This window comes from Wyeomyia smithii, chromosome 3, assembly GCF_029784165.1.
Source record: "Wyeomyia smithii strain HCP4-BCI-WySm-NY-G18 chromosome 3, ASM2978416v1, whole genome shotgun sequence".
NCBI lineage: Eukaryota > Metazoa > Arthropoda > Insecta > Diptera > Culicidae > Wyeomyia > Wyeomyia smithii.
This window is the reverse complement of record NC_073696.1, coordinates 70,484,610-70,512,405: the sequence shown is the minus strand read 5'-3', so window position 1 is coordinate 70,512,405 and position 27,796 is coordinate 70,484,610. Positions and strand designations below refer to the sequence as shown.

At 38.2% G+C, this 27,796-nt stretch overlaps 1 protein-coding gene across 3 annotated transcripts in view; it reads right to left on the bottom strand.

Moving 5' to 3' along the window:
- Positions 1-27,796, bottom strand: part of LOC129732143 (fez family zinc finger protein 1-like) — a 157,331-nt gene that overhangs the window by 52,920 nt on the left and 76,615 nt on the right. For 2 of the 3 annotated variants that reach the window (XM_055692699.1, XM_055692700.1), the window contains exons 3-7: positions 22,052-22,427; positions 21,879-21,995; positions 21,660-21,823; positions 21,491-21,587; positions 21,217-21,398 (exon numbers count right to left, since the gene is read on the bottom strand). In XM_055692699.1, the coding sequence (XP_055548674.1) occupies positions 21,217-21,398; positions 21,491-21,587; positions 21,660-21,823; positions 21,879-21,995; positions 22,052-22,427 (936 nt within the window). The remainder of the gene's footprint in view (positions 1-21,216; positions 21,399-21,490; positions 21,588-21,659; positions 21,824-21,878; positions 21,996-22,051; positions 22,428-27,796) is intronic. The other variant, XM_055692701.1, reaches the window with a different exon arrangement.

Here is a 27,796-nt window from a genome sequence, read left to right as displayed (position 1 = left end):
TCCGAAAAGCACTGATAAATTATTTTTAAAGAACATAAACTAAGGAAACATAAAAAATATAACATTGTCCAGAAGTGTTGTCAGACAGATAATTATTGTATTATATAACTAAATTTTCAAATCTGGCAACGCTGTTGCATAAAAGAAAAAATATTTTTGGGTTTCATAATAACCAGAAAAATATTAAAAATCATTTGTTTTGTTGTTCGGACATGTTGCATTAAATATGATTTAATATAAAATAGAGAAAATCAAAATTGGTTTTGTAAAAATGGTATATCTCGAGATTGACTTACATTTCCTCAGAGTTATTATTGTCTCTTACGTGAAATTTTCTAAGGAATACTAAGAAATTCTCAAATTTGAGATAAAAATAATTGCCAAAAAAGGAAAATTTAGTTTTAAAATACAAAGATAATCAGTCTGACAACACTTCCGGAAAAATTGTATTTTTTCTGGGTTCCTTGGGTTATTTTCTTTAAAAATCATCTAGCAGTATTTTCCTTGTTGCCTTTCTCCTATTGCCTTTCTCCTAGAAAGGTATAGCAATCACTGGAAAAACCAAAGATATAAAAGTACTCCAAAGGGTCGAATCTCGTATATCAATCGACTTAGTTTGACGAGCTGAGCATTTTCTATATGTGTGTGTGTATGTGTGTGTGTATGTAACGCTCTCCCAATCTCACTCGATTTTCTCAGAGATGGCTGGACCTAACTCAATGAAATTAATTGCAAATTAGAGGTCTAAATGCCCCATAAGACCCTATTGAATTTCATTGCAATCGGATTTTTAGTTTGGAGGTCATGTTTAAAAATGTGAAAATCACGAAACATCATTATCTCAGAAACTACTCAACCGATTTTAAAAACTTTGTTTTTAAATGAACGAGCTACTTAAAAAACCCTTAACTTTTGAGTTTCATGAAGATTGAATGTGTGGTTCGAAAGTTATTTAAAGAAACGTGTTCTGAAGACTGTTTAATCTCACTCATGTTTCTCAGAGATGGCTGGACCGATTTCCACAAAATAAGTGTCATTTGAAAGGTCTAATTGCCCCATAAGACCCTATTGATTTGTTTTGCAATCGGATTATTACTTTGCCTGTTATGTTTAAAAATGTGAAATCCAGCTTTGAAAAGAAACATATTCCGAAGACTACTTAAACTCACTCACTTTTCTCAGAGATGGCTTAACCGATTTCTAGAAATAAGTGTCAAATGAAAGGTCTAGCTGACTCATAACACCCTATTGAATTTTACTGTAATCGAACTGTAACTTCGTCTGTAATGTACCGAATTGTGAAAATCACGAAACTTCATTATCTCAGAAACTACACAACCGATTTGATCAATAGTATTATCAGATGAACGGCCTAGTTAAGGGTTAACTAATGAATTATGATTGAACACGTGGTTTCAAAGTTTGGCTGCCCTATACGTTTTCATTTCATTTGATTATTATAGAAATAAGCAACCGTTATGTATTAAATTGTTAATAAAACAACGAAAGTCTATTATCTCAAAGATTACATGACTTATTTGAACATAACTAGTGTCATACGAACGAGTCATCTCTCAAACTTACAAATAACAAACTTCATAACAATTTGATATGTGGCTCAAAAGTAATGGAAAGAAGTGAAATTCAAAGACTATTTAAAACTATACCTGCCTTGATCGATATATGTGGCCTCGACATAATTAAAATGTGGTGTCGTACTATTTGAACGCTCCAAGTTCATTGATTCCTTGCGGTTTGTTTGAAGTCTGCAAATGCACGACGAATCGGCCATAGGATATGATCAAAGTCAAAAGACAAATCGTTTGAAATTATTGGTTTTATCGAAATGACAACGTCCTCGACTTTTGGCTTCTGTACATCGCCCTTATTATGAATATATTCATATTGGGTGGTATTCGGTCATTTTCAGCAAATTTTCTGGCATCAATCTGACACCGAAAATACTCATATTGGGAGGTATTTAGTTATTTTGGTTGTTTTCCAGAAACTAACAGTGGTCGTCTTTAAATTCAAAATGGTGTCAAGGGTCAATGTTTGGTTTCTATGCATCATCTCGATTACGGAAATATCCATGTTGAGTATTATTTGGTCATTTTCGGCTGTTTCCTATAAGTTGCCATTTAGCGATTCAAAATGGTGCCTGAGGTCAATTGTTAGCTCATTGCATCATTCTGGTTCCAGAGATACTCATATTGGATGGTATTTGGTTATTTTAGGCTGTTTTTTCACAAACCGGAAGTCGCCATCTTGGATTTCGAAATGGTATTTAAGATAATTTCTGGCCTTTGAGCGTCATTCTGGTTGAAGAAACACTCACATTGGGTGTAATTCGATCATTTTCCGCTGTTTCCCAGGAACCGGAAGTCGCCAACCTAGAATCCAAAATAGGGTCTTTGAACGATTTCAGCTGCTGTGTATCATTATAGATCCGGAGATACTCATGTTAGACGGAATTCGGCCAATTTCTGGCTGTTTTCCAGAAACCACAAGTTGCCATTCTACAATTCATAATGGTGTCTGAAGTCGATTTGTGGCTCCAGTGCATCATTACGATTCCGAAAATACCCCCCTTTTTGGGTGGTATTTGGTCGTTTGCCGCTGTTTTTCCGAAACCGGAAGTCGCCATCTTAGAATTCAAAATGGTATCTGTGGTCGAATTTAGCTCCTGTGTATCTTTCTTTATTCGGATATTATTATATTGTATGGAAATCGTCCATTTTTGGCTTTTTTCCAGAAACCGGAAGTTGCTATCCTACAATCCAAAATGTTGCCTGAGGTCGATTATGGAACATATTTGTTACCACTAAAATCATTTACCTGCCAAATATGGTACCATTCAGTTGATTAGTTCGCGAGATGTGCAGAAATTTGTGCAGAAACATGTGCTTCCATAAGAGGGAGGGGCGTCGAACCATTATGGACATATTTGTTACCTCTAAAAACATTCACATAACAAATTTGGTTGTATTTTCTTGATTGGTTCTTAAGCTGTGCGAAATTTGTGTTTTATTTGTATCGGACCCCAACCTTATAGAAGAGGAAGGGGTGTCAAATCATTATGCACATATTTGTTACCTCCAAAAACATTCATCTGCCAAATTTGGTTCCATTTAGTTGGTTAGCTCTCGAGATGTGCAGAGATTTGTTTTTCATTTGTATGGAACCCCTCCTTTCCAGAAAAAGGAGGGGCGTCGAACCGTTGTGGACATGTTTATTACCCTTTAAAACATCCACATGCCAAATTCGGTTTCATTTGCTTGGTTTGTTTCTGAGTTGTGCAGAAATGTATGTTTCATTTGTATTGGACCCCTCCTTTCCAGAAGAGGGAGGGGTCTCAAACTATCATAGGAACTTTTATCGGGACCAAAACCCCTACATAGAAATTTTTACGTCGATCGGTTCGGTAGTTTTCGAGCCAATATGGATCAGACAGACAGACAGACAGACTTGACTGCATTTTTATATCTATAGATTACAACATCAATATTTTAGAACCTAAAGAGTGAATATACATTTATTGGATTGAAGCGTTCATGTAAATCTATTTTTACAAATAAAAGTTTGAATGAGAAAGGCTGGGTCTGACCGCTAGGTGGATTAATTTAGGTTTTTTTGTCTCACATTCATGAATTGTAAAAAAAAAGATTTTGAGAAAAAGCGTTTTATTGCAACCATGAAGGGGTTCCACAGAGCGAGGGGTATTTCAATCGACACCAAAATTGAGATTTTTTTAAAATTACCCTAGATGAATTATTTCTCCATCTTTGAGCCAAATCGGTGACGGTCACATCCAAGTGGTATGGACACTTTGTATGGCCACGTCGTATAGGGAAATAAATATATGTATTACCATTACATTATTCAACCATCTCAGGGGTCTTTCAGAGGTTCCAGCAACTGGAAGATAACCGATAAAAACGCACACAAAATCGAGATTCAGCGTTCACTTCGAAAGGAATCCGAACATTTCTTCGTAAGATTCGGTTAAAGAATCAGCCAAGTTTCATCTCTTTCAAAACGCCAACCTGACGTCATCAAACTGTATAACAGCACTAACACCTCATTGTTCACACCATCTATACACCTGACTTACGTAATCGTCTGAATCGAACGAGTGCAAGCGAGAGGGAAACGAAATACCTAGTATGACAAAATGTAGCATAATCTTTTACGTGTGCTAGATAAAGACTCAATCAATGATCTAGTAGGTCAGTTTCGTTTTCTTTTGATCTCAGATTAACCTAAATTTCACATATTTTAATGAAAAATTGTTACCAAATAGTCTCTGCCTATTATTTTATAAGGGGCCTAATTTCTCGAAATTCCTTTTTAACGTATTACTACAGTATAAGTAACCCACTTCAAAATTTTTGTTGTCGTTTTTGAAAACATTGAAAATAGCGGAAAAATAACCGACTTAGGATGTGACGTTAGCGCCATTTTGCATAGAAGTGACGTTGAGGCTTGAGAACTGCTCTCATGCTGATCATCACTTCATTACATTCAAATGTAGTAGCAAAAGCGTTAACACTTGGGTACGATTACATTGCCTCTGCAAAAGCAAGTCAATGTGAGTGGTTTGCATGCAAGGACGTAAGTGTAGTATCTTACTTCTCAGGCTTGTATGCAATCTGCTACGATGTGTGTTTATCAAGCGGTAGCTCGTGAGTCTTCATACCGAAACCTGAGGTGTAACGAAGCCTCACTTCGAAACAATTGAACATTTACAGTGTAAACAAATCACAACCCACCTCCAAGTGAAGTTTGCACGCTTGCGATAATTACTTGCCTCATAAATATATGGCACAATTTGAGACGCGAATCTAATACATATAACGAGTAAACCTTAATCTTTATTCAATCTTCTAAATCATTATCTTCGCCTTAATCCGATGTAGTGTACTTATGCCAATGTTTTGCCCTGCCTTCGAAGCATGCCACGAATTCCTTTTCCGAGAAGTATTCAGAACCTCTTTTGATACAATACGGATTTCGTCAATCGATAAAAAACGATGACCACGGAGTGATCTCTATAATTTGAGTAACACAGAGTCTCAGCACCTGTAATAATGCGTTGGGGAATATCTTGATAATCAAATATCATCGCTCTCTCAAACTAAACCCTAATTTTCGAAGAAATTTAGTGTTTTTGGTACCAAACTTTTTGATAACTTTGAACCAAGTTGAACCAGTGTTGCCAGTCATATCAACATAATCCCTAATTCTTTGTCCACAATTTTAAAAGTAACGCTTCTATATCCTTGAAATGTTGCTAATCAGTTGACGCCGATGGTCGTCCTGATCGCTTTAAGTCTTTATAGCAAGTTTCCATACTAATTGCAAATTGTTTTCATTCTTAAAATTCACTTAAAAGCTTCAAAACATTTCAAGGAGCACCGCTGGCCTCTTTTTTTACTGTTCCGGTGATGTACAGCACATAAACTAGCATTTCTTACAGATTATATCAATATAGTCTGAAGTTATGAGTTTTTATAAATGAAGCTTAATACGCACTAAGAATGTAAAATGCAGCCTGGATGCCAGATATTTTAATATTCAAACCTCTGAGACAGCAGAAACACAATCCTCAGTAAAAAATCATTTAGTATTCATCACTGTTTCATAGCCTTGTAATTCCTAATCAGAGAATCACTAGCGTGTAGGTGAATATCCTTCACTACCTAAATAGTTGCTCTTACACTTGAGGCCAAAGCGACGCACTCGCTTGAAGAGAGCAGAGAATCGTATGTATCTGAGTAATTTGTTATAAAAAAACACCACGGTGGAATCTGAAATATCTGACTGGAGAGATAATAAACTGGTGTGATCTTTCTCACACGAAAAGACGCTCAATAACCAACAACAACGGCTACGAGCGATACTTTCACTGTGTGTCTCTTAAGCATGTATCAAATAAGGGCAGCATCTAGGTAAGAAAGTAGATTACGTTATTTGCTATGTATCTCGATACTAAAAAATAAAAATAAATCCAGCCGCCCGTCACGCATGTACTTCTGTGTATTCTTACTACAGTATTTCACCATCCTTGTTTTAGCTGTGCTCAGTCGTGTTGAAAACAGCAAGTGTATTATTTTTCTGCGAGCAGCAGAATGAAGAAATTTGATGCATAAAACGCAGCGCTCATGCTGGGTAAGAATTTAGCGGTGAACATACACTCTGCTCTTTCCACATGGACCCTCTCTATGCATTTTTAATGAACAACTTTTATTACTATCTCTAAAGAACTTATGTTCCGAAATAAAATTCTGGAAAAACTGAACTAAGGAATCTAAAAAAACAAAATTTTGATCAGAATCAGAAGATTATTTCATCGTGTGCCTCTGGAAATTTCATAGAAGAAGCTCTTATCATCCTCGAGAAATGTGAGTCAATTTTGACCTAGGGTATCGAATGTCTTTGCAAAACCTGCCGAAGACATTCGATACACTACGACATTTTTACAAAAACACCTTCTAATTTCTCAATTTTCATCAGACAATCTTATTCATTTGAAAACTTTTTAACTTTTTAACTCTGTTAACTCTTTAACTCATCAACCCAAGAAATGATTTTTAGGATTTCTTCGGTTATTATGGTATCTGAAGATATATATTTCCTTTTTTATAGCAGTGTTGCCAGATTTTTTCTTTCTACCAATTTCCAAAAAAATTTTTTCTGGTTTTATACTATCGCCTCTATTGTTTTATTCTACGTTAACATTACATTTTTTGCTGAGCTGCGGTAACGTTGAAATGAAAGTCATAACAATGGCATAAAAAGAACAATTTAGTTGCGCGTGATGATATTAACTCGTACGTGACGCCCGTTGTTGAACTTGAAATCGTTCTCGTAAGAACGAAATCTCGATACTTAAAGGAATTGTACTATGCACGGATCAAATTCCGATAAACGAAGCAGCTTTGTCGAAACGGTTTTTTGATATTTTATTCCTCAGTGCACTCCATAGCCGTCAAAGATATTGCAATTATTCTTCCTAAAATATTGGAGCTGCTTTGGCGATTGAATAGTTGTACCTTGTAGACTCACTTTTGTTTAGTAATCATTTCAATGTGCCATGCTGGGGAAATCATCTTAAATCTTTAATACTTGAAAAAGGCTTTCAAAGATTCATAGTGATTTTTCCGAAATCCGTCTAATAGTGAGCTTGATCACTAGAGAGTTGAATTACTTGTTTAGTTTCTATAGGGGGAGTAAGGTACTCTGATAACACAGACTGAAATGTTTTAACATTTCAAAAATTGGGCGGCCAAAGTTCTCAATCGGCAAATCGAAACGATTGCTGCTACCGCCCTGTTGAGGAGATATGTGACCAACCAGCAATTGATTTGATTAAGCCGAAAGCAAACTCGGAAAGCCAGCTGATACTGGCGCAATCCACTGCTGTTACTGCCAAAACCCGCTATGCTACTGTAAATATAGGAACGTCAGTCCGTTCCATCATCTACCAAAATAATGTAATTAGTTTGACCATAAGCTGGCTCTTTTATATCCCAAATAGTGCATTCTCGGCAACTAGGTATACTATTCTGTCGACCTTATTAGAGAAAGCCAGCAAACGACCAATCAGAGGACGTAATTTCCGTTTCAACAAGGCTTGACAATTTTTAATGGTATAACAGTTCGCATCATCAAACAAAAATTCTCAGCATTTGGCCAGATGCGATAATTTTTTAATCGATTGTTCGAAAACAAGCCGACAAATTCCGTCTCCTTTCGATTAATAGATTATTAATTAACACCCCTTCGTAGAAAGAAACAGACCTTCTCAAAATAGCATGAATGTTTGATGAAAATTGAGAAATTTAAAACTGTTTTCGTAAAAATGTTGCTTCTTGAGATTGACTCATATTACCCCATGTGGTTCTACATAAAATTTTCTGGGGAAATCGATGAAACTATTAAATTTCAAAAAAAAATGCTGCATTTGCTAACAAATTCATTTTTCTTTTTAAAATGCAGAAAAGAACTTGTCCCACTTCTGGTAGAAACTGATGGCTTCACAGATTTTTTTACTGATTTTCTTTCAACCAGCCAATTTTTTTGTTGTCCTACGTTCCTTTTAAATTTAGAATTCACCAAATGAGAAACAACTTTCATATTGTTATATGCGAACAAATCCAAAAAACCTTGTTCTCTTGAGCAGAAAAAAATATCATAAAAGTTTCAAAACCAGACTTTATAACACAATACCTCATTTTGACCTCAATATGGTTGCCATCGTTCGTGAGATAACAAGAAAATATACGAAAATATTGTTCCTTCTATACTGTGTAAATAACAAATTCTGATGTTCTGAATAACAAAGCATATGTGAAAACATAAATCTAGAAAAAAATCGGTTCAGATGTTGTCAAAATATAGAACACAAAGCGTACAGAGCTTCGATTTGACAAGCGGGTGGTCCCTCCCACCAAAAAACTGGTCAGAGAGCCATTCACTTGAAACCTCTTCAGGAAATTGTAATTGTGGAAAATATTGGGCGGAGGCAGCAATCCTCGGAATAGTAAGCGTAAGAGGAAGGGCATACACACAAGCACGAATTATAATAACCATGCCACTTACTCTCAATAGTGATATTGTGATAAAAGAAAACGTGCGAATAACAACGAACACCCGGGCGATATCACAAAAGATCTATATTTTTGGTCGTAGTGATGGATCCATACAGGAAAAAAGTGCATAACTAAACATGTTATGAATGGTCGATTCTGATTTTTTTTTCATTTGGTACTTGAAAATCACTTCAAATCTTATGTAAGGCATAGTTTAGCATGTTTAAATAATTAGGTAATATGCAAGCAATCTCCAGGCGGTACTTTATATGTTTAATTATTTGAAGTATTTCATGGAGGAATTATGATTTATCGCTGCAAGTTTTAGTGAAAATGATATAGTCATATTTAAATATTTCATATTTGCTTATGTCTGCATGAGTATTAAAGTTCTAAAAAATTAAGAAATAACCTGATCGATGCACAACCAAATGACAATACTAATATGTAGAAATAATAATAATAATAATCCCAATATTTCGTAGAGATTGTTAGCTTCTTTTGTATTCAAATATTCATTAAAAACCTCACAGGAATGAACGGAACAAAGTCAGATTATTTTGCCGTGTCAAATAAATGATAGGTGAAGAAAAAAAAGTCAGATTACTCCAGCAGTTCAAAAACTGACAATCACTAAACTTCTTCGTAAGACTAGATGATAAGGTAGTATGACGAGAAGATTTATGATCGTCTTAAAACATAGAATCGAACCATATCGTCTACAAATCCCGCCCCCTTCCGGCCAACATCAAATGCGAAGACACAAAAAAACATACAACAAAACTCAACCGAAAATCCTCGGAAACACAAATCTAATTTTGCCCGTCGTAAATAAGTAATCGTAATAAGATTTACTTCCCATCTTGCTTGCCGTTGGTCGAAGGACAGACGGCGCGACATTGAGTAGAGATTGGCCACCCGTTACATCATAACATCTCCCTGGCAGCTGACAGAGGCACAGTGATCAGGTTTCCATCATTCGCGGCTCATTTAGTTTGTCCACTGGCCACGGCCGCCAGAGGGATGGTTTCTGTGACAATATGTTTCTATTGGACAGAGTATCTATAATTCAGTTGCCAATTTCCGTAGTCCACAAGTATGCCAGAGGAAAACGGGGCGACAAATCTCGAACATCTTCTTGCTTCCGGTGATGTTCACATGCAAGGTTTTTTCGCCGCGAAGCTGCTCAAGAAAGCTCGAGAAAATCAATCTAATAGCTCTGTACGCTGGGGTTTATTGATTGCTATCGTCCTTCGGCATTCTGCCGCATTCTGGTCGGAAATATGATATCACAGCGAAATCGGAGAAGTTTGTCGGTCCGAGGAGGGTACTGCTGATGATTGCTTCGAATCGGGAGCAATCAGGATGTGTATGTGTTCGCCTCACCACCCCGGGTTTGCCGGAAAGAGAATGACGCGGCTGCAGCAGGGGCGAGAAAAGCCAAATTACGCCTTTATACGAATGTATCCGCAGGGGAATATGCTGGGAAAATTAAATTATAGACGCAGATAATTGCCCTGATCACTTATCTTCGGGAGGACGATGATGAGGACCGAAGTCGGTTTTAGGCTGGTGTAGGCTTATGTTTACTGAATCGACGCCAAAGTGGATTTATGACAGTAACCGAAATCAGCCGGTTAGAATGAGTGTTTCCGTGATTATATTTTAATGTTCACATCCTCATCAATTGTGCCAGCGATTCGAGCTTCGATTTCGGTTACTATATACCTACATACACTTAGTTCAGATATTGATTATTTCTATCAATGTTATAAGCTCCGTTCACATGAGACAAGGATGGATGCCACATGTAAGAACTAAACTTACTCACCATTGCTCGGAGCTACTTTCGAAACTATTCGAACAGGAATTTTAATGATAGTTTCCTGTGCCGACCAGAAGACCGCCGTGCTTCCCTCTGCAGGAATCCGATATTAAATTATGTCACCATTTATCTTTCCACCCCTTTTGCCAACACCCCCCCCCCCCCCCCCCCGATGCCGCTTGTTGGGTGAAATCGTTTCGCAACGTTCTGTTCTGCACCCGAGAGCGAGCATCATGATACTTGCTCCAATTAATAAAGATAAATCAAATGCCATGAAGGAATCTGCTTTAATTGTCGACATTCAATTCGCCCTGCTCTAACGGGACGTTTGACTGTGTGTCTCCCTCACTCATCGGCTACGTATCCTTGAACAGTATACAAGCCACCGAAGCAAACTGTAAGACCTCGGGGTTTCCTTCACCATCTTATAAATTTTACATCACAACCACACGGCTGTTTACATTTCCTGGCTTTTCCGTTCGCAATCAGTGAAGGGACAGCTCCACCCCTTTATCTGGTGCGTCGAGTGGCAATGGCAGGCGAGAGTGTAAAGTTGAGATTAAAAATTGTTTTAATAGTCGATCCTAAATCACACCATTTATATTCGGTCGAATGCTCTGTTTGGGGTATGAGGCTGGAAAATCTTAGCAACGCAGAGTTCGGGACGGCTTGGTTTTTTGAAGGGTGGTAGCTCCGGTCAAGAATCCTGCAGGTAGTATTCTTTCGGTTGATCGACAAGACGAGTCTTTGTGCCGATTTCAATCCAAAAAGAAGCACAGAAACCCTCCAACCTTTAAATCAGCAAACCAAAGAAAAAAAGAAGAAGAAACCGTTATCATCCCCCATCCCTAACAAACAAGAACCAACCGCAAAATCACCTCCACTGGCAGCGCCCAGAATCCAATCTCGCGCGCAGAGGAAATCTTTTTTTATGAAACTGTAAAAAAAAGTTTAATGATAATTGAAATTAAAATTTATCTCGATGGGCCCCATTTTTTCCTCATTTTCTCGGGTTTTCCTCGCTTGGCTCGTTATAAAATTATGAAGAATAAAATCGCGGTTAAAGCTGGCGGGGAGTGATTTTTTTCTTCTCTCTCGTGCCCCGTTCCGTTCCAGCCGAATGGCGGATCGATGCTGGCTGCGGTTTTTTCTCTGGCCATAAGTTGCAAATAATGGCGCGCGTACCGTGAGGAAAAGATTGAAGGTAGGGCCAACATCCAAGCGAAGCAATTTGGTTGAGAATGATTTCTCCCCGCTCCTGGTTGATTATCCTGTTTCTGAGTTTGAATAAATTTACATACACTTTTGGAGCACGTTTGATTCTGCGGAATGATTTCTGCGCTAGTCTAGCGTAGAAGATTTCCAGCTGGAAAGCCTTAGCTTGGGAATGAAAAATCAATATTCTATTTTCTAGCGCCTGAAGGATTTTCGACTGTGTAGTTGTCTTGTTGAGGTTTAGCAGAGAAGGCGGTAGAACGGCATGTGCTGGGTTTTCTCACGACTCCTCTCGGTTTGCCCGCTAGGTGGAAAGGGTTTTACCGAATTGGAAAATTGTCACACAACAAAATACTGCGCCCCCGGTCGGAACGGAACGTACGTAGTTGTTCCTCATGTGCACAAAGGAACGTCAACAAACCTCAAATTAGGATTAGGAACTCCGCATGGCCGCCGGGGAGAAAAGGGATTTCCTCAAAGGTTCGAACGACACCGCAATCTATTTGTGTTGCCAAAGAGTACAATAGATTTTCACAGATCTTTGACTATGAATAGGATTAGACGATGTAAATGATCAACCCCTTTTCGTGTTCCCTCTGCTGTCTGGGTAAGCGAAACGAGAAGCGACACGAAGTGAGTGTCTCGACCTTTCCCTGTTGTCTAAACTGTTAGTTTATGGTCAGGTCGATTTGGTTTCGGTCTCGGTTTCGAGGTTTTTTTTCTCTTCTCCTATGCAGGGTGATTGACAAATTTTGTTTGTTCTTTTACCTTCAGGCCAGTGGCTTGAGTGCATGTAAATAAGAATCCGTCTATGTTATCGCTACGGTCGGAACGTCTGGGCAGAAGGAGTTTGCTAACACATGTTACCGAGCCGATCGCTTTCCGTTTAAAGCCAAATATTTACATTGTAAGGCAAATGTCTGCGAAATTTAACATCAATAAGCTTGGCTGTTATTTTTACCCGACAGCGAACAGTTACGAGGCGTTGTTCTAGACAGAGAAATTTGTCATGATGTTGAGAGAATATTCAGAAAGACCATCACGACAGTTTATCGAAAAAAAACCTAAAATATTACAGAAATAATTTCGAACAGCTTTCTAACTGAAACTGAGAAGCCAAAACCAAAACCCTGCGCACGACTATGACGCACAACATCCAATTTTTTCAATACTTCATTTCCATTACAAGTCGCGTGCCACCACCAGGGACCGTGTCTTCTAATCATAACTTGATTGAATTAAGCCATAAACGTCTTCATCCCATTAGCCAGTACAGGCGTTCTGTGATTTCTCTAATAACCAAGCCGGGGACCACGCACACTGCTGTTGCAGTATTAAATCAAAAATCTTTCCACTTTTCAATCTTCCAATTAGCTGCTCGTGGCCGCGTCCCCGAGCTGGCGGTGGTTGATACTGTGACACGTACAGCCCAACACCATAGCGTGATCAAAGTGATTTCCATCTCGGGCATCGGCGATTAACCCCACAGGAGAAGCCTCGGCACCTTGCGAGCTAACTGTCGCCTGAAGTTTGTTTGCACAACTGCTTTTCGCTGGAATAACACGTGTTATCCCGGTACTACACCATTGCTCTGGTTTTCCGGCTCGTTCATCGGCAACCAGGAAAATTAGGTAAAAGGGGGAAATCATAACAGACGAATTATCCTGTATTATCAAGTCACGTGTCATAACTTTTATGGGTCGAAAAAGTTGCCTACACTAACCAGCCTATAGACTGCGTTTTGTGTTTTGTGCGAACTTTTACTGTTATTACTGGCACTTTCTGTCGTACGCTGGGAAAACTACACCCGACTTGGTCCAAGGGACGTGTGCCCCGTGTCAAGTGCACATCGTGTGCCAGCAAAATCATAATCGTAACAATAATTGGATTACACACCGCCAAAAAAGAGCATTTCCCTGCCCGCGGCGGAAGCACTTGTTCTGTCATCCAGGAATGTTATGCCAAACTCTCGAGTGCATAAGTTTATGAGTTCACTTCTGTTACCCAAACAACAGAAACGTTTGCCCTGTTGTTACGAGTGACACAATCCTCGGGCAAGGAAATCAGTCTCAATCGTAACATTTGCTGCGCGAACCTACCGAGAAGCAGCGTGGATGTCAAGTGTTTTTTCACCGCAAGTTTTGTCTTTTTTTACGAGCGTGTGGAGGCGCACTTAAATGAGTGACGCTTGCTCTAGCCGACGCCCGCTGGTTGGGAACCAGGACAGGGGCAGCCCTACAGCACCATTGTTTATTCAAACGCAGATGTGCAGAAATTTCGGGATTGTTTATTGTTATGATGGTAAACAACGCAGCTGACACGCAATTCTGCGTTCGTCGAGGAGGGCCTAAGTTTGTTGAGCTCTACTGAAAGATTTACTTTCCACACAATTGTGGTGTATAAATTTTGGGAATGTTTAAAAAATCAGTATTGTTTTTTTTGTTGCTCGATTTATGAACTGAGTTTTTCTGGAAAATAAAAATCTAGATAATGATGGAACGAAATTCATCAATCGATAGCTAAATCGCCTCAAAATACAGTTTTACTTTCCGATAAAACATTGGTGGCTAAAGCCACATAATTTGCACTCCAACTAAACAAACTTATTCTTAGCTATTATAAGTTATGAAGCTATCAGAAAATCCGCTCAGTAGACCAAAGTAAAAAAAAAACCTTTACTAAATGCTCCCGTACCGTATTCACCTCAGCAGATTATTAAGGCATACAGGAACATAAATCTATTTTCCATGCTCGAATTTTGCCCAAATCTTGCAAGGTAATTTTCTAGAAAACTATCAAAATTACGTGCATGAAACTTTGATCGATTGTTTGCACCGCTAACTCATGCATAGAGTGGCAATTCAAGCGCTATTTAGTTATTAGGTGGAAAATGTAATTTTTACGCTCGAGATCGTCAAATGAAAAGAAACCTAACCTCAAAATTGTATGGAAAAGCCACCGTTCAATTTCACCTGAAAAGTAGCAATGACAATCTGCAGTTCTCACATCCTTCATAGCTTCTTAGAAAAAACTAACTCTTGTCTAAACACAGACTACGAAACTTAAGATTCTGCTAAACAGAAAGTTTTATAAGGTAACAGCTCCTATATTCATCTCAATACCTATATCCATCTAATCGCTCTTATTTGTCCGTTTGACTTCCCGATTTGGTCCTATGCTTGAATGTTCTACTAGAAAAAATTTACGGTGAATTGAAAAATTAAAAGTGATGAGATGAATACAGTTGTTAAGATTTTCCTATGCACAGAGAAAGACGATACTGCTCTGCTGTCTACAAATAGGATGTGAGATATACTATTACTACTATGTATACTAATACAACTACGTTCATGTTTAACGTTTATATACTTATACAATTACATTCATATTCAAAAATCAACGTAGTTTTCGTTGGGAAATTACATCTTAGGACAAACAACTCTGTGAAAATCATGTCTGAGTTTTTGCCAAACTTTTTAACTAAATTTTCGACTAAATGAAACTAAATACGGATTCTGAAAAAAAAGTTATTAGAGAGTGAAATCTTACGGTTTTTAAAAGGTGCGCAAGTTCTCAGTATTTCTCAATGGATGGCGCCAACAGTAATTGCTGGTTTTGACATATCTAAAATAATCGTTTGCGAGAAGTGTTACTGTTTTCTATTTATTCCAAAAAACGACGACTAAAGCGCATTGAGAGTTATAAAAAGTTCACGGAAATGCTGCTCTAAAACGAGGAACGCCTCATGATTGGACCTGTCGGTTCAAAGATAGCAATTTCGGTGCTGACGACTGTCCGCATGAAGGAAAAAACTTTCAAATACGCTTGGAGGAATTGCTTAATGAGAATCCATGTTTAACGCAGGAACAGCTTGCAAGTCTTTTTCACAGGCGATTGCATGCCTTGGAACAAAAACAAGAAACTTGAGTTCTTTATGATTTTAAATTTGAGGACGTTTAGCGTTGCTTTTTCACTTGTGAATAACTGATTCAATGGCAAAAAATAAAGCGTTTTCTTAATCGCATCTTGACGAGTGATTAAAGTGGATTCATTTTAGTAACCCAAAGAAAATAATTGAAGGGACTGCCAGGTAATGCTTCCACGTGGTCGGCTTGGCCGAACACACACACACTACGAAAGCTATGCTGTGTGTTTGATGGGACAAGGCCGGTGTTATTTATTATGAGCGTTTGAAACCGAATGAAACCATCGCTGGGAAATGTTATCGACTTCAACTGATGCAATCAAACTGAGCATTACGCGCAAAACGGCCATATTACGAGCAGAGGCACGAAAAAGTTATTCTACTGCATGACAACGCTCGGCCTCATTCTGCCAAAGTCGTTAAAACTTGCACAGAAACATTCAAATGGGAATTCCTACCTCCTCCACACTATTCCGCAGATTTCAATTCCAATTATTACTTGTTCAGTTCTACTTATATGAAGAAAAATGTTGTATTCGTGAAAAAGGCCTCAAAAACGATACTTTTATAGTAACGGTAATCGAGTTTAAGAGAGACAAAAGCTGGGACTGAATTGTAGCAATATTTTGAATAACATAATGGTTTTTTCTTCAAATAAAGCTGTAAATTAATATATTTGAAAAGCAGTGAGAACTCAGCTTAATTGAAAAAATTACATATTTCGAAAAAAAGTCAGGTATGCATAAAACATTACGCTTGTGTCACTCCTTGCGCGTGAAAAACATGCATGTTCTGGAATCCTCGTTGTGGTATTCAGGAAAAGCCTCAGTCAAACGCTGAGGACGATGGAAATTTGTTTATGTAAAACGGACAGCCTGATTACCAACGCGAGCGAGAGCAATGCGAATGAATACCGCTGAGCTGAGCTCTAGCGGCTAGAATATTGTAAAACAGTTCGTTGATATCTGATCCGAAATCCCGTAGTTCACTGACCCCCAGTTGTAAAGAAGAAAATATTAAACTCATATAGTTCAAAATCTGTGTAAAGTTTGAAATTTATATGGAACAAAACTTTACTTGCAGAAAGTTTTTCATCATGTCTGCAAAACACCTTTCCAAAATACTAAATAAGAGATTTAGCCTGTGAAATAAGTAAATATTCGGGAATTGGACTTTAAACTTCAACCGACATTCCGAACAAACATTTCGAAAATGAAAAACCCAAAAAAACATGTCTCATGAAAACCGAGTTTTTTGAGTAATCTACGTAAAAAACACGTTAATGCTGAAGTATGCGTAAAAACATACAAAAATTGCTAAATCCGCGTAAAAAGCGGCTTGAGTGTCTTCAAATTGGTCCAAAGTTATTGTTATGAACAACAAAGAAATTCACAAAAATTATAAAAAAAATAGCAGGAGGGTGGTATCCAAGACACGACCGCTTGGTAGTTGTGGGACTACGTATTTATTGCTCTTCAAACTCTTCAGTTAAATAATCATGTCAGTGAGGATATTGTACGCGGTTTAACCATTACTTTTTAATTATTCGACTTTTTTCAAGACTATTACATGTATTTGAAGAGCCTAATGAATGGTTTATATTAAACTGCTACTGTGATTAAAAGTCGCTGAAGATGCTCAATAGTGCGGCGTTTACCACAAATTGATGATACTGTTCATAGCCAACGGTATACACGATACTAATCCGATTTAAAACTGAATAGTTCGGCATGTTCTGCTATCAATGTTTCATAAAATTCACAACTCCTCATTAAAAATTGTAACGTCTTGAAAAAGACGGTTATAGTTTGACATCACAGCAAAATTTCGAGCTTTAAGCTCATATCTGCCACCAGTTAACGTTAGCACGAACCGAATTTCCCCCAGTCGCACATCGGCAATATGCAACACGCAACAGTTGCACCCTTGGTATCCTTCCTTCTGACAGGATAACATTTCGATTGTGTTCCTTTCAAGTCACAACACGACACGATACGAGTTATATTGATGCATTTGTGAGAACTCTACGGGTCTTGCTCTCCTGAATACCAAAACAAAATGAAATTCATTCATGGGATAAACTGTAAGAACTTGTAATGAAGGTAAAGTTATTCAGAGAATAGCTCTAAAATAAACATCCTGAACAGAAAGCAAGCTCGTGATTGGATAACAGCTGCTTTTCAAAAATTTAAATAAATTTTCATTTGAAAAGATGTGCTAATTATTATACCAAAAGTTTGGGGCAACCATCACCTTTCGATCAAATAATGACATTTAAAATCTTTTCAGGGGTAGTAACATAATATGCATTTTAGGAGGGCACATTTTCGTTACACGTTCCACAGCATACTACCCTTTTAAAGTAAGACGTGCTCCATTCGCAACCAAAGAGCTGTAAAACATTTGAAGAAGCTCTCGATTGACATTATTCCACAGCTGAAACAAATTTACTATCAGTTGGTAGTTGTGTTATTTCCTGCAATCGAAAACATAAGGGAAAAGAAAACATCAACACAAGAAACTTAAAAGTTTAATAACTCCGAGTAGAATAACGTTAGGACATATGCGTAGAAGTATTTTTTCATCAAATGTGGCTCTCTATTAGCTCCTGAAATACTCCCAACAAGGAACGAATCACACTGTATAAGTAGATTAGCGTGACAATGAATTTCAATAACAGAGCCTCAAAGCGACTAAAGTTGTTGCTTTTGAATCTCAAAAATCTACCAAGCGGGGAGTACATGAAATTGGGACAATCGAAAAGCTGTTCTTTTTGATGCCAAATGACCTAAAAATATAGAAACGTCGAAATCTGGTGAAAATGCGAAAAAAAATTTCTCCCCTAAAATTGACTTTCTGGGACGTTTCTTTTCCGGGCCGTTTTTTGGGTAACCAAGAGCCTCATATAGGATATTTCGGAATTGACCTTTGAAATGACTCACAACTCGATTAAATCACACATGAATTATTCTAATAATCATTAGACAACTTGAACTTATTTTTCATTAAGGTGGTTCATTTATTTTTTGGAATTGAAATGAAACCCAAATCTAGATGGTATAGTAAATTACAGATAAAATTTGTGTGACTTTAACTTTTTTGCGAATCGGCAATAAAAGGAGCCCCAAGTGGCCAATTTGAGGATGCTATGAGTAAAATAGGAGCCCTGAGAAGTTTTTTGGTTGGAAAATAGGTATACAAAATAACATAGTTTCATTACCTAAACTAAATGGTAATGCAGAATGAAAGTGCAATCATCTGACTTCCTAATTGATCTGATCCAGTTACATATTTTTCGAAAGTACAAGAACCACTTCGCCTCATTCATAACACACCAAGGCCAAAACCTGTACTTTTACCCTACAGCGAACATCTTTTTACTTTTCTTCCATTTTTTTCCAAATAAATCACTCAAAAACCAACAACTTAATGGAGAGGTTTCAGATCACGTACTATTGATCAGCCGTATGGCTAGCTCCTCTTACTGTAATCTATTTCGTAACAACAAGCGAATTCGGTGAGGACAAAAACGAACAAAAAGTCAAAAGATAAGAATTAATCAATATTAACATCAACAGTCAGAATTAACATCAACAGTCGAAAAATCTTAAGTAAAAAATAAATGTATGATCAATTTAGCAACAAACAAGTTCAGTGACAGTGAGAGTGTCGTCAAAAGGCAAACCAAATACTAAATAATAATGATACAGTGTTATTTTTCCACATTAATTTGAATTTAATTTACCAACTTCGTAACTTGCATATAAATTTTCATTAAAGGTATGTCTCTTTTCCTTCCCGGTGTTTTTTTTTTTGTTTCCAATATTTCGACAGGAAAAATAAACACAAAACATTCAAACACATTAGTTCCAGCTGTTAAGTTTTCTTTGTTAGAACCTGGAGAGCTATTTCAATGAATTTTTTTTTCTAAAAAAACTGAAAGACATATATTTTAAAACGTTACTAGCAATGTTGCTTTGAAACGACATTGCATATTTGAGGATTAAAAGAAATGAAAATGCTGACAATTTCAATGTTTAGAGAATAATCCTGACAATTTCAGATGAACATATCATCAAGCCGTGCTCTTTTGTAAGATTTGGACCACTGCGATCGTTCGTTGTGTTGATCTTTTGTGGTATAATTTAAAAAAAGAGCCTGACCTGCACTTCAATAAGTCTGCTGCTAACTTTGTAACAAAGATCCTTTAGAAATATTTATAACCCCTTAAGGTTAAAGCGTCTATAATCGGAAAAAAATATTTATAACAATCAAATCGCCATTATTAGTGCATAAAATTGATTTTGAATAAATGGTATAGAGGAAAATAATAAAGAATGTGTGGCAGTATAATAGTAGTTATGCCCAAGACTCCTGAGGAAAGATTAATCGTCAAAACAGAATACAATAACCCACGCTCTTATTCATGCCACATTTATCCCCAGCAAAGCAAAATCGAGGTCATCCTAATCAAATCCGACCGTCGAGAGTAAGCGGCTCCCAGTTGCCATACGTCCAACCGATACCCATCCCATCATCATCGCACGGAAAGTATAGCGATTTCTAGCGAAACGCGCGCGTACACACGTAATTCCCTGCAGGCTCGACAGCCACAGCCCTTTAGTGACCTTTCAGCAGATATCCGTTTCTGCTCCGTAATGAAAACAGAAACAAAAATACGAGCAGCAGACACTCGCCCCACGCGTTCACAGACACACAGATACACTTTGTTGCTCCCTTCACATTGTGACTATCTGGTGTACCGGGAGTGCGCCTATTAACACATTTCACACATATTCTGCAGCGAAAAACGCTTATCACTTTTCTGCTGGGCTGCAGTCACTGTCCCAAAAGGACCAGGTTCAAGCCCAGATTGTGCCAGATGATAACCATTTGTCAGTCCGGTAATTTTATTTAATCTACTTATTTTATTACGCCGTCCTGCGGAGCTCGAGCGGGTCCCGAAAGCTGCCAGAATCCGTCTTGTTTCGGTAGCACCCCTCTTTCTCTGTACCGTTAACGGCAACACAGCGGGTGGTTAAGTGCAGTCTAGTTTTCTGTATGCTTAATGGTATGCGCAATTTATAATTATTATTTTCCAATAGACTGCGTCGAATATAGTCTGTGTACAGTGATCCGGGGTTACTATACGGAGGCGCGTGTTTTGCTTTCGTTCAGCTGCTGTAGTAGGTTGGCCAGATGAGCCAAAATAGCAATTATGCAAGGCGGTGTATGACTGGTGAAACGGGACACGGGACGGACGTGTGTTCGACCTCTGCTCGGTAGATTAGAGATAATTGTGGCTTCCGATTTCAAGTGTGACATATGGCGTACCGCGGACGGGGCAAGTGTCGGATGGATTGGTTATAATCTTCGAGTGGTATGATTCCGAGTGGAAGTTTGGAAGGGGTCAACCTGTTACGAAAATTTTCGCGCAAAGCTGTGCGCATAGGGGATGGGACAGCATTGCATGATCTATTATAGTGCTCACAGGTACAAAGTACTGTCACCTTATGCTTGGTAAAGGCATGATAGTTGTTAAGAAGATAAAGAGAGTTAGACTTTGGAAAAATCATATTTAAATAGCAAGACAATGTTCGTAGCTGTCAGCGGTAAATTGTTCAAAGTTAAGCAAAGAAAAAACAGTGCACACTTACCGGTGTGGATGTAGGTGTGCTTCTTCATGTCGCTTTTCTGGTGGAACCGCTTCCCACAGAACCCGCACGGATACGGGCGGGTGTCGCTGTGAATCAACAGATGCGTCGACAGGGTGCTGGATCGCTTGAAGGCCTTCCCACACTGCTTGCACTCGAACACTTTCTCAACACTATGCACAGCCCTGCGAACGATGTTCAATACAGAAACAGAAGATAGAGTGAAATGTTTCGACAGTAAACAGCAGGACCATCAGAAGTCATCTCGGCCGCTTACCTATGTTGACTTAAACTAATCTCATGCCCGAAGGTCTTGTTGCACAGCTCACAGGCGTACGGCCGCTTGCCGTTGTGCGCCCTCCGCGCGTGTACTTCTAGTCCGTGAGGGGTAGTAAAGATTTTGTCACATTTAATACATGTATAAACGTCACCTAATGGTCTCATACCTGGTCGCATCAGCAGGTGATGCGGGTGATGGGGATGGCCAAAGTCCAGGTGGGCTATCGATGGCCCGTTCGCTCCACCCCCGCCCCCACCGGCCACAACTGCTGCATTTTGTGCCATGAAATGCCGCAACCGGAGGATGTCTTCCGGCGTTGAAGGGTGATAGCTTTGAAAGAGACAGTATTAGAGCAAGTTTACGAAACGGTGTGTGACAAATTTACTTGCTTAAGGCGGGGTTCAATTGGTGACCTTGCTGCTGGAGCATGGCGAAAAATGGAAACGGATGAAACAGCGGTCGATTAAGCAAACTTTGCTCATAAAATTGGCTATAGTTGGGTCTGTAAAAAAGGACTTGTTACAAGATTAAAAAAGCAAGTCATACAGCGGACAGCACCTGACACACTCGAACGAACCGTTCGACAAAGGCGACTTGGATTTGGGTTCGTCCTCACGCTTCAGCAAGGCCGATACGGAAAAAGCTTCCGAGTTTTTTGGTATGTGTGGAATTTCCGTCGTCGGTGATATGCTGATTCGTGGCGGCGGGGGAGAGTCTACTTCCAGTTCGATCGATGACGATCGAGACCGGGTCGAACGATCCCGGGATCTCGATCTGCTGCGTGATCGCGAGCGAACGCTGAGACTGCTTGAATCGTACCCGTTGGAGGATGCATTCGTCACGTGGCTGTGCTGCGACGCGTGATACACGTTGTTGTTGTCCTCGTCTTCCGACTCGTTCTTGACCAGCCGACTGACGCCAAATTTAATTTCATCTGAAAGTAGCCCAAAACAACCGAGGGAAAAAAAGAGTTTATTTATTTAACATCACACAATATTAATCACCGATTTGTTTCGCGCTTGTCAACAGAAAAACTAACAACTGCTCAACGCTTCGGCCGGGCCGCCCCTGCGATTTGGCAAACCCGGAGTAATTTTCACGCTGCATTATCACCGCAATTGGGAAGGATTCGTAACATTTTCCCCTCTCTCTCTCGGCCCAGTATGGTTCGCAACAGTTTACATCAGGCCCGTGACGAATGTGACAAACATTGATTGCTCTTCTGGGTGCGTATATGCATATGGTGTACTGGCAGCACCCAGAAGGGTTCTGCGGAAAGTGATTTCTTTGACCGTACTGGAAACAGATGCTCTGTTTACAGTTGATTATCGGGTCTTTTCGGACGTCCGCTGTGAAATTATGGAACTTTTTTGTTGATTGCAGAATTGGTTTTTAAATACGATTGCATCGATAGCTTATAAGGTATTTTTAAGTTGGCACATAGATGTTCGCTATGAATAAGACCTGGATTAAAATTTTTAAGGATTTCCTCTTTAGGAGACATCTTTTTCAACTGCATTTCTTTTTAAAAAATTAAACTAAAAGTAAATTTTATGCAACATTTAGAATAAAACCCGTACACTCAACTGTAACATTTTCGGTAGATGACATATGAAAGTTTCGCACATTTTTTTCCATTAAATTTTCATAAGTAAACTGTTGCAATGCAGCCGTTTACAAATTATTCTGATAATTAAAACAGAAGCCCACAAATAATGCTGTGAGTAAAAAAAATTTATTTGTTGTTTAAAAAATAAATTGATGTGTTAAATTTTCCTAATTTTTGTTTGACATAATTTCGAAACATTAAATTCTGGACTTTTGTTGGTCTAAAAATCATTAAACTTTTATTACCTCTACGTATTTGACCACTGCATCAATCTTTGTGGAATTAATACCAAAACTAGGCGTATAAAACGCAAATTCACAATTTTTACAAATTACAATTTTTGATTTTCGTATAGTTGGGTATAGGACTACTTCGCCAGCATTAGAAAACCTGCCAGAGAAAGCCGAAATAGTCCGATTTTATCAGGGTTGCGGAATTTCACTCTCTTTGAACTGATATTGAGTGTTATCCTAGTAAATTCTTAGTAAAAATCATGTCAGTGGAATATGATATGACTTAATTATTATTTAAATTATATGATCTAGACCAATCCATTGCATACAGTCAATGAAGAAGATGAGCATCCACATCTTCAACCGCATAAACATCGCTAAAGTAACACATCACTATCATCTAAAACAGCGGTTTTCAACCGGGGGGGAATTCCCCCCTAGGGGGGAATTTGACCGTTGCAGGGAGGGAATTGCGAGTGGAAAAATTTCACATGTAATGCGCTTTTGTGATTGACGGTGGTGCGACATTTTTTTCAGTGTCCAATGAATTAGCTCGCAAAAAACCCATGCAGCAGTTGCGAATTATTTTGCTCTACACGCTCACTCTGGGCTACTCAGCGGTTGAGTTGAATTTTAATCATTTTTTCAGTTGTTCGAAGATGTCAAATTATGAGTAGAATTAAATTGATCATGGCGGCAAATTTCCTCAAAATTGGGTAACTGGTGCTTGCGTGTTGTTTTTGTAATTTTTTTTGCAATTAAAAGCAAACAGAAAACCAAGCAAACCGTCTGAAAAAAGGAAGAAATAGAAATGTTTGAAATTAGTTGTTATCGGTAGGTAATTCATAATTTGAAATAATTGACTGCAACTAATGCCATTTTTTCTTTTTCACCAGGACTCGTTGGTTGGATATACGGCGAATAAATTCAAAGATCTCCCGTGTCCCAGCGAACAAAGGTAAGTTTCTTGAAATAAGCCTTTTTTTAAATAAAATTCATTAAAAAGGCAAAATATAATAATATCGAGTCAATATTGATAATTTTTCCGAAATTCCCTCATTGAAGCTTAAAGTACTCATTTTTGAGTCGGAAAAGAGTAACATTTACGTATCGCGCATCAGGTATAATATGGGTAATATTTACTCAATTTTTACAACATTCGGTGGTACTCAAAAATGAGTAAAACAACTTCTACTAAATTTTGAGTACATACGGTTTTAGCGAAACTGATTAGGTTTTGACTCAGTTTTGGGTTATCTAGAGTGAGCGTGTATAGGCATTCATACGTCAAATCTCGCCAACCATGTGAACATCGTCAACAAGCACATTTCTCGCCAAACATGTGAAAAGGGCACACCTTCACAAGAGATGCTGTATTGTATGCCCGTGTATTGATGTTCTCCTGTTCCTGCTTGAAATCTGATAAAAATTAAAGTTTGAAAAGTCTTATATTTTTTTATTACTACAACTTTTCTTTCATGGTGCCAATAGGGGGGAAAAGCTTGTGTAAATTATCAAAAGGGGGTGCATGAACTGAAGAAGGTTGAAAACCACTGATCTTAAAGGAGGTGAAAGCAAATTTTATTTTCAGCTCGTTCGTGCTGAGGCTGATATTCGCGGCTTTCAGTCTTAACTGAGAATCGATCACTGAAAGTGAAATATTTCAACCCTGGATATCATATATGAGTTGAAATGTATTAAAAATCATCATCCCCGAGTTTGGACCCATTTCACCTGTTATTCCAACAATGGCGTTATTTTGAATTTTTGAGAAATCCAAAATTTTCGATGTTTTTTCGACACCTTTTCGTTTTAAAGCCAAATATCAAAATTCCAAGAGCTTGTCCACATAATATCATAATTGACCCGTCTATTAAAAACAGATCTCAAATCGGATAAAAACTGACCTCAAAACGGTGACCTACGAGAACAGTTTTAGCATGATTCTAATATATTTCACAAAGCGAAGTATGTAGAGCATTAAGGGATCCGTTAATATCTAAATGTGGAAGTCAGATTATGTCTTATATTAAGGAAAAAGTCTGCTCTACGTAAAATGTCAGTAAAATGTCAATTTTGCCCCAATAAGTATATATAAGATTAATAATTAATTAAATTAATTAAAGATTAATTCGAAATTTGTTTGATGTGGATCTAACGTATAAGCGATACCTACTCGAAGATATAATAACAATTTGTCTTCACATGATCTCCCCCTGATTTGTTTGATGTCTTTTTTTAAGATGGATAAGAAAATGCTATCATAGGGATAAGCTCTTAGAATTTTGATATTGGAATTTGAATCAAAATGGCGTCGAGAAAACATTGGAAATTTTCGGTTTCTCAAAAATTCGAAATGACGCCATTGTTGCCCCTTAAGGAAAAATGGGTCTAAACTCGGGGAAATGTGTTTTTGCATTAAAACACATTGCACTGCACACTTGATAACCGGAAAAAGCCGTTCCACCGTGACCATTTACAGACAAGCCTATGATGATAAGTCATGGCCTCAGTATTTTGGTCCACGCGTAGTGAATTTCTCAACGGCCGAAGAAAGAAAAACAGCGGTTCTCAACCTTTTCTCGTCCGCGTTCCCCTCAGCGATATTACGCCCTTTTTTTTTGTTGACTCACGTGCTGAGGTTCCATAGAATGATTCGTGAAAAGAAAGGGAGTAATCTGCGATGAAGTTGGCAGTACTCACCATTGAAAAAACAGAAGAAATACTATTGAACTTTTTTGTCTGACATTGTGTGAAACATATGAAACGAAGTTGTCTGGCTCTTGGATGTAGGATTTAAAAGAGTTGAAATTAATTCACAAATTATTGCGATTGTTTCGATATTAATTTTTGACGCATGTGTATGAGGTAAATGACTTTTCTGCCAGCTCAGTACTGGTTAAAGGTAGAAAAATTGAAGGTTTCCTCGGTAAGACCCGCCTGGAGGAGAGGTGAATAATCCTGATTGCAAAAAACATAACTTTTATATGTTTATTTATTCCCTGAGGCACCCTCCCAGCTGGTCTCGAGGTACGATGCTGGCCCAACATCGTAGTCGTAGTAGGTTCGAGTCTCGGTTGGGAGAGACTGTTAGTGTCAATAGGATCGTAGCGCTAGCCCCGCAAATGTCCTGTACACTGAATGGTCGGCAGCGAAGTCTGTGTATAATAAAACAGACGGTCGAATGTAGCAATTCCCTGAGACCTGAGAGTTTCAAAAATATCCGACATTAAATGAATTCTTGGTGATCATTTTCGCTTGTTACATTTTTTTTCGAGTATGTCTTTACGAACTAATTTTTTTTTTGTCATATGACTTACATTTTATGTCTTAATTATGAAAAAATTTGCTTTCTCCGCCATTACTATTTTTTTCGGGTACCCATTGGACTCATGTACCTAAGGCTGAGAACCATGCTTCTTTTATTAGCAATGTTATACTACGATACTGCCGTGAGATGACAAAGTGACGTAAGTGCCATTTTCTCGAAAATGAGTTTTTCATGTCTATTTGTTCTTTATTCGAAGACCTATATTTTGGTATCTTCTTTCTCGTTGTTACTTATTCGTACGTTGCATAGAATCAAAAAAACAAAGTGACGTTGGCACACATTTCCATACAAAAGTGACGAGAAATTCTTTCGTTTTTGCGCCGTACTGAAAAACTGATCACTTGGATCTACGTCACAATGTCATATCACGGCAGTATACATATATGCCTCGTTCATCTTGCCAATGTTTTTCTCAAAAATAACACCCTTGAGAGGTTTCAACTCTGTATCTCAGGCAGTTCTGTCAAGGACATTTTTGTCAAGAGGAAGTCATCGGGTCAACGGGGTATTGTAGAGTTCCACGCTAAATCCACGCTTAAATCTGTTGGCATCGAGTGGTCTGTTTCTACTAAAATTGGAACCCATGACCACCGGAAGCGGACTCTGTAACCTGGCAACTATGAAGCTCCTCTTTCTTGTTTATCATTCTGGAATTTTTCACTATTGTGATTTTGACATAAAACTATGTTTTTTTTTCAGCCTACCACAAAGGGGTGTAAATCGAAAAACTTTTGACATAAAGGGGACGTAATTTGCCCTTTTTTAAATACTTATAAGGCTGATACAAATTTCGAATTCCTTTTATGTCCAAGGTTAACAAAGTTAGCAGAGGGGGTGGCAAAAAACAAATAACACCGAGACGAAAAAAAAGAAATATCTTTGATCAAAGTTTGTGTGCAAGTTATGACGTTTGTAACTTGCACTCAAATAAATGTTGAAAAATAACACTTTATTATTATTATTATTCATTTCGCTTGCCTTTCGACGATATTCTCGCTGTCACCTGACTTGTTTGTTGCTAAATTAGGCATTTATGCTGTCGGAAAACCAATGAAATGAACAAAACGGTTTGAGCTATTTTTTCTTCCCCTTCCAATATTCAAGATTTTTGAAGGGGGGAGTGACATAAA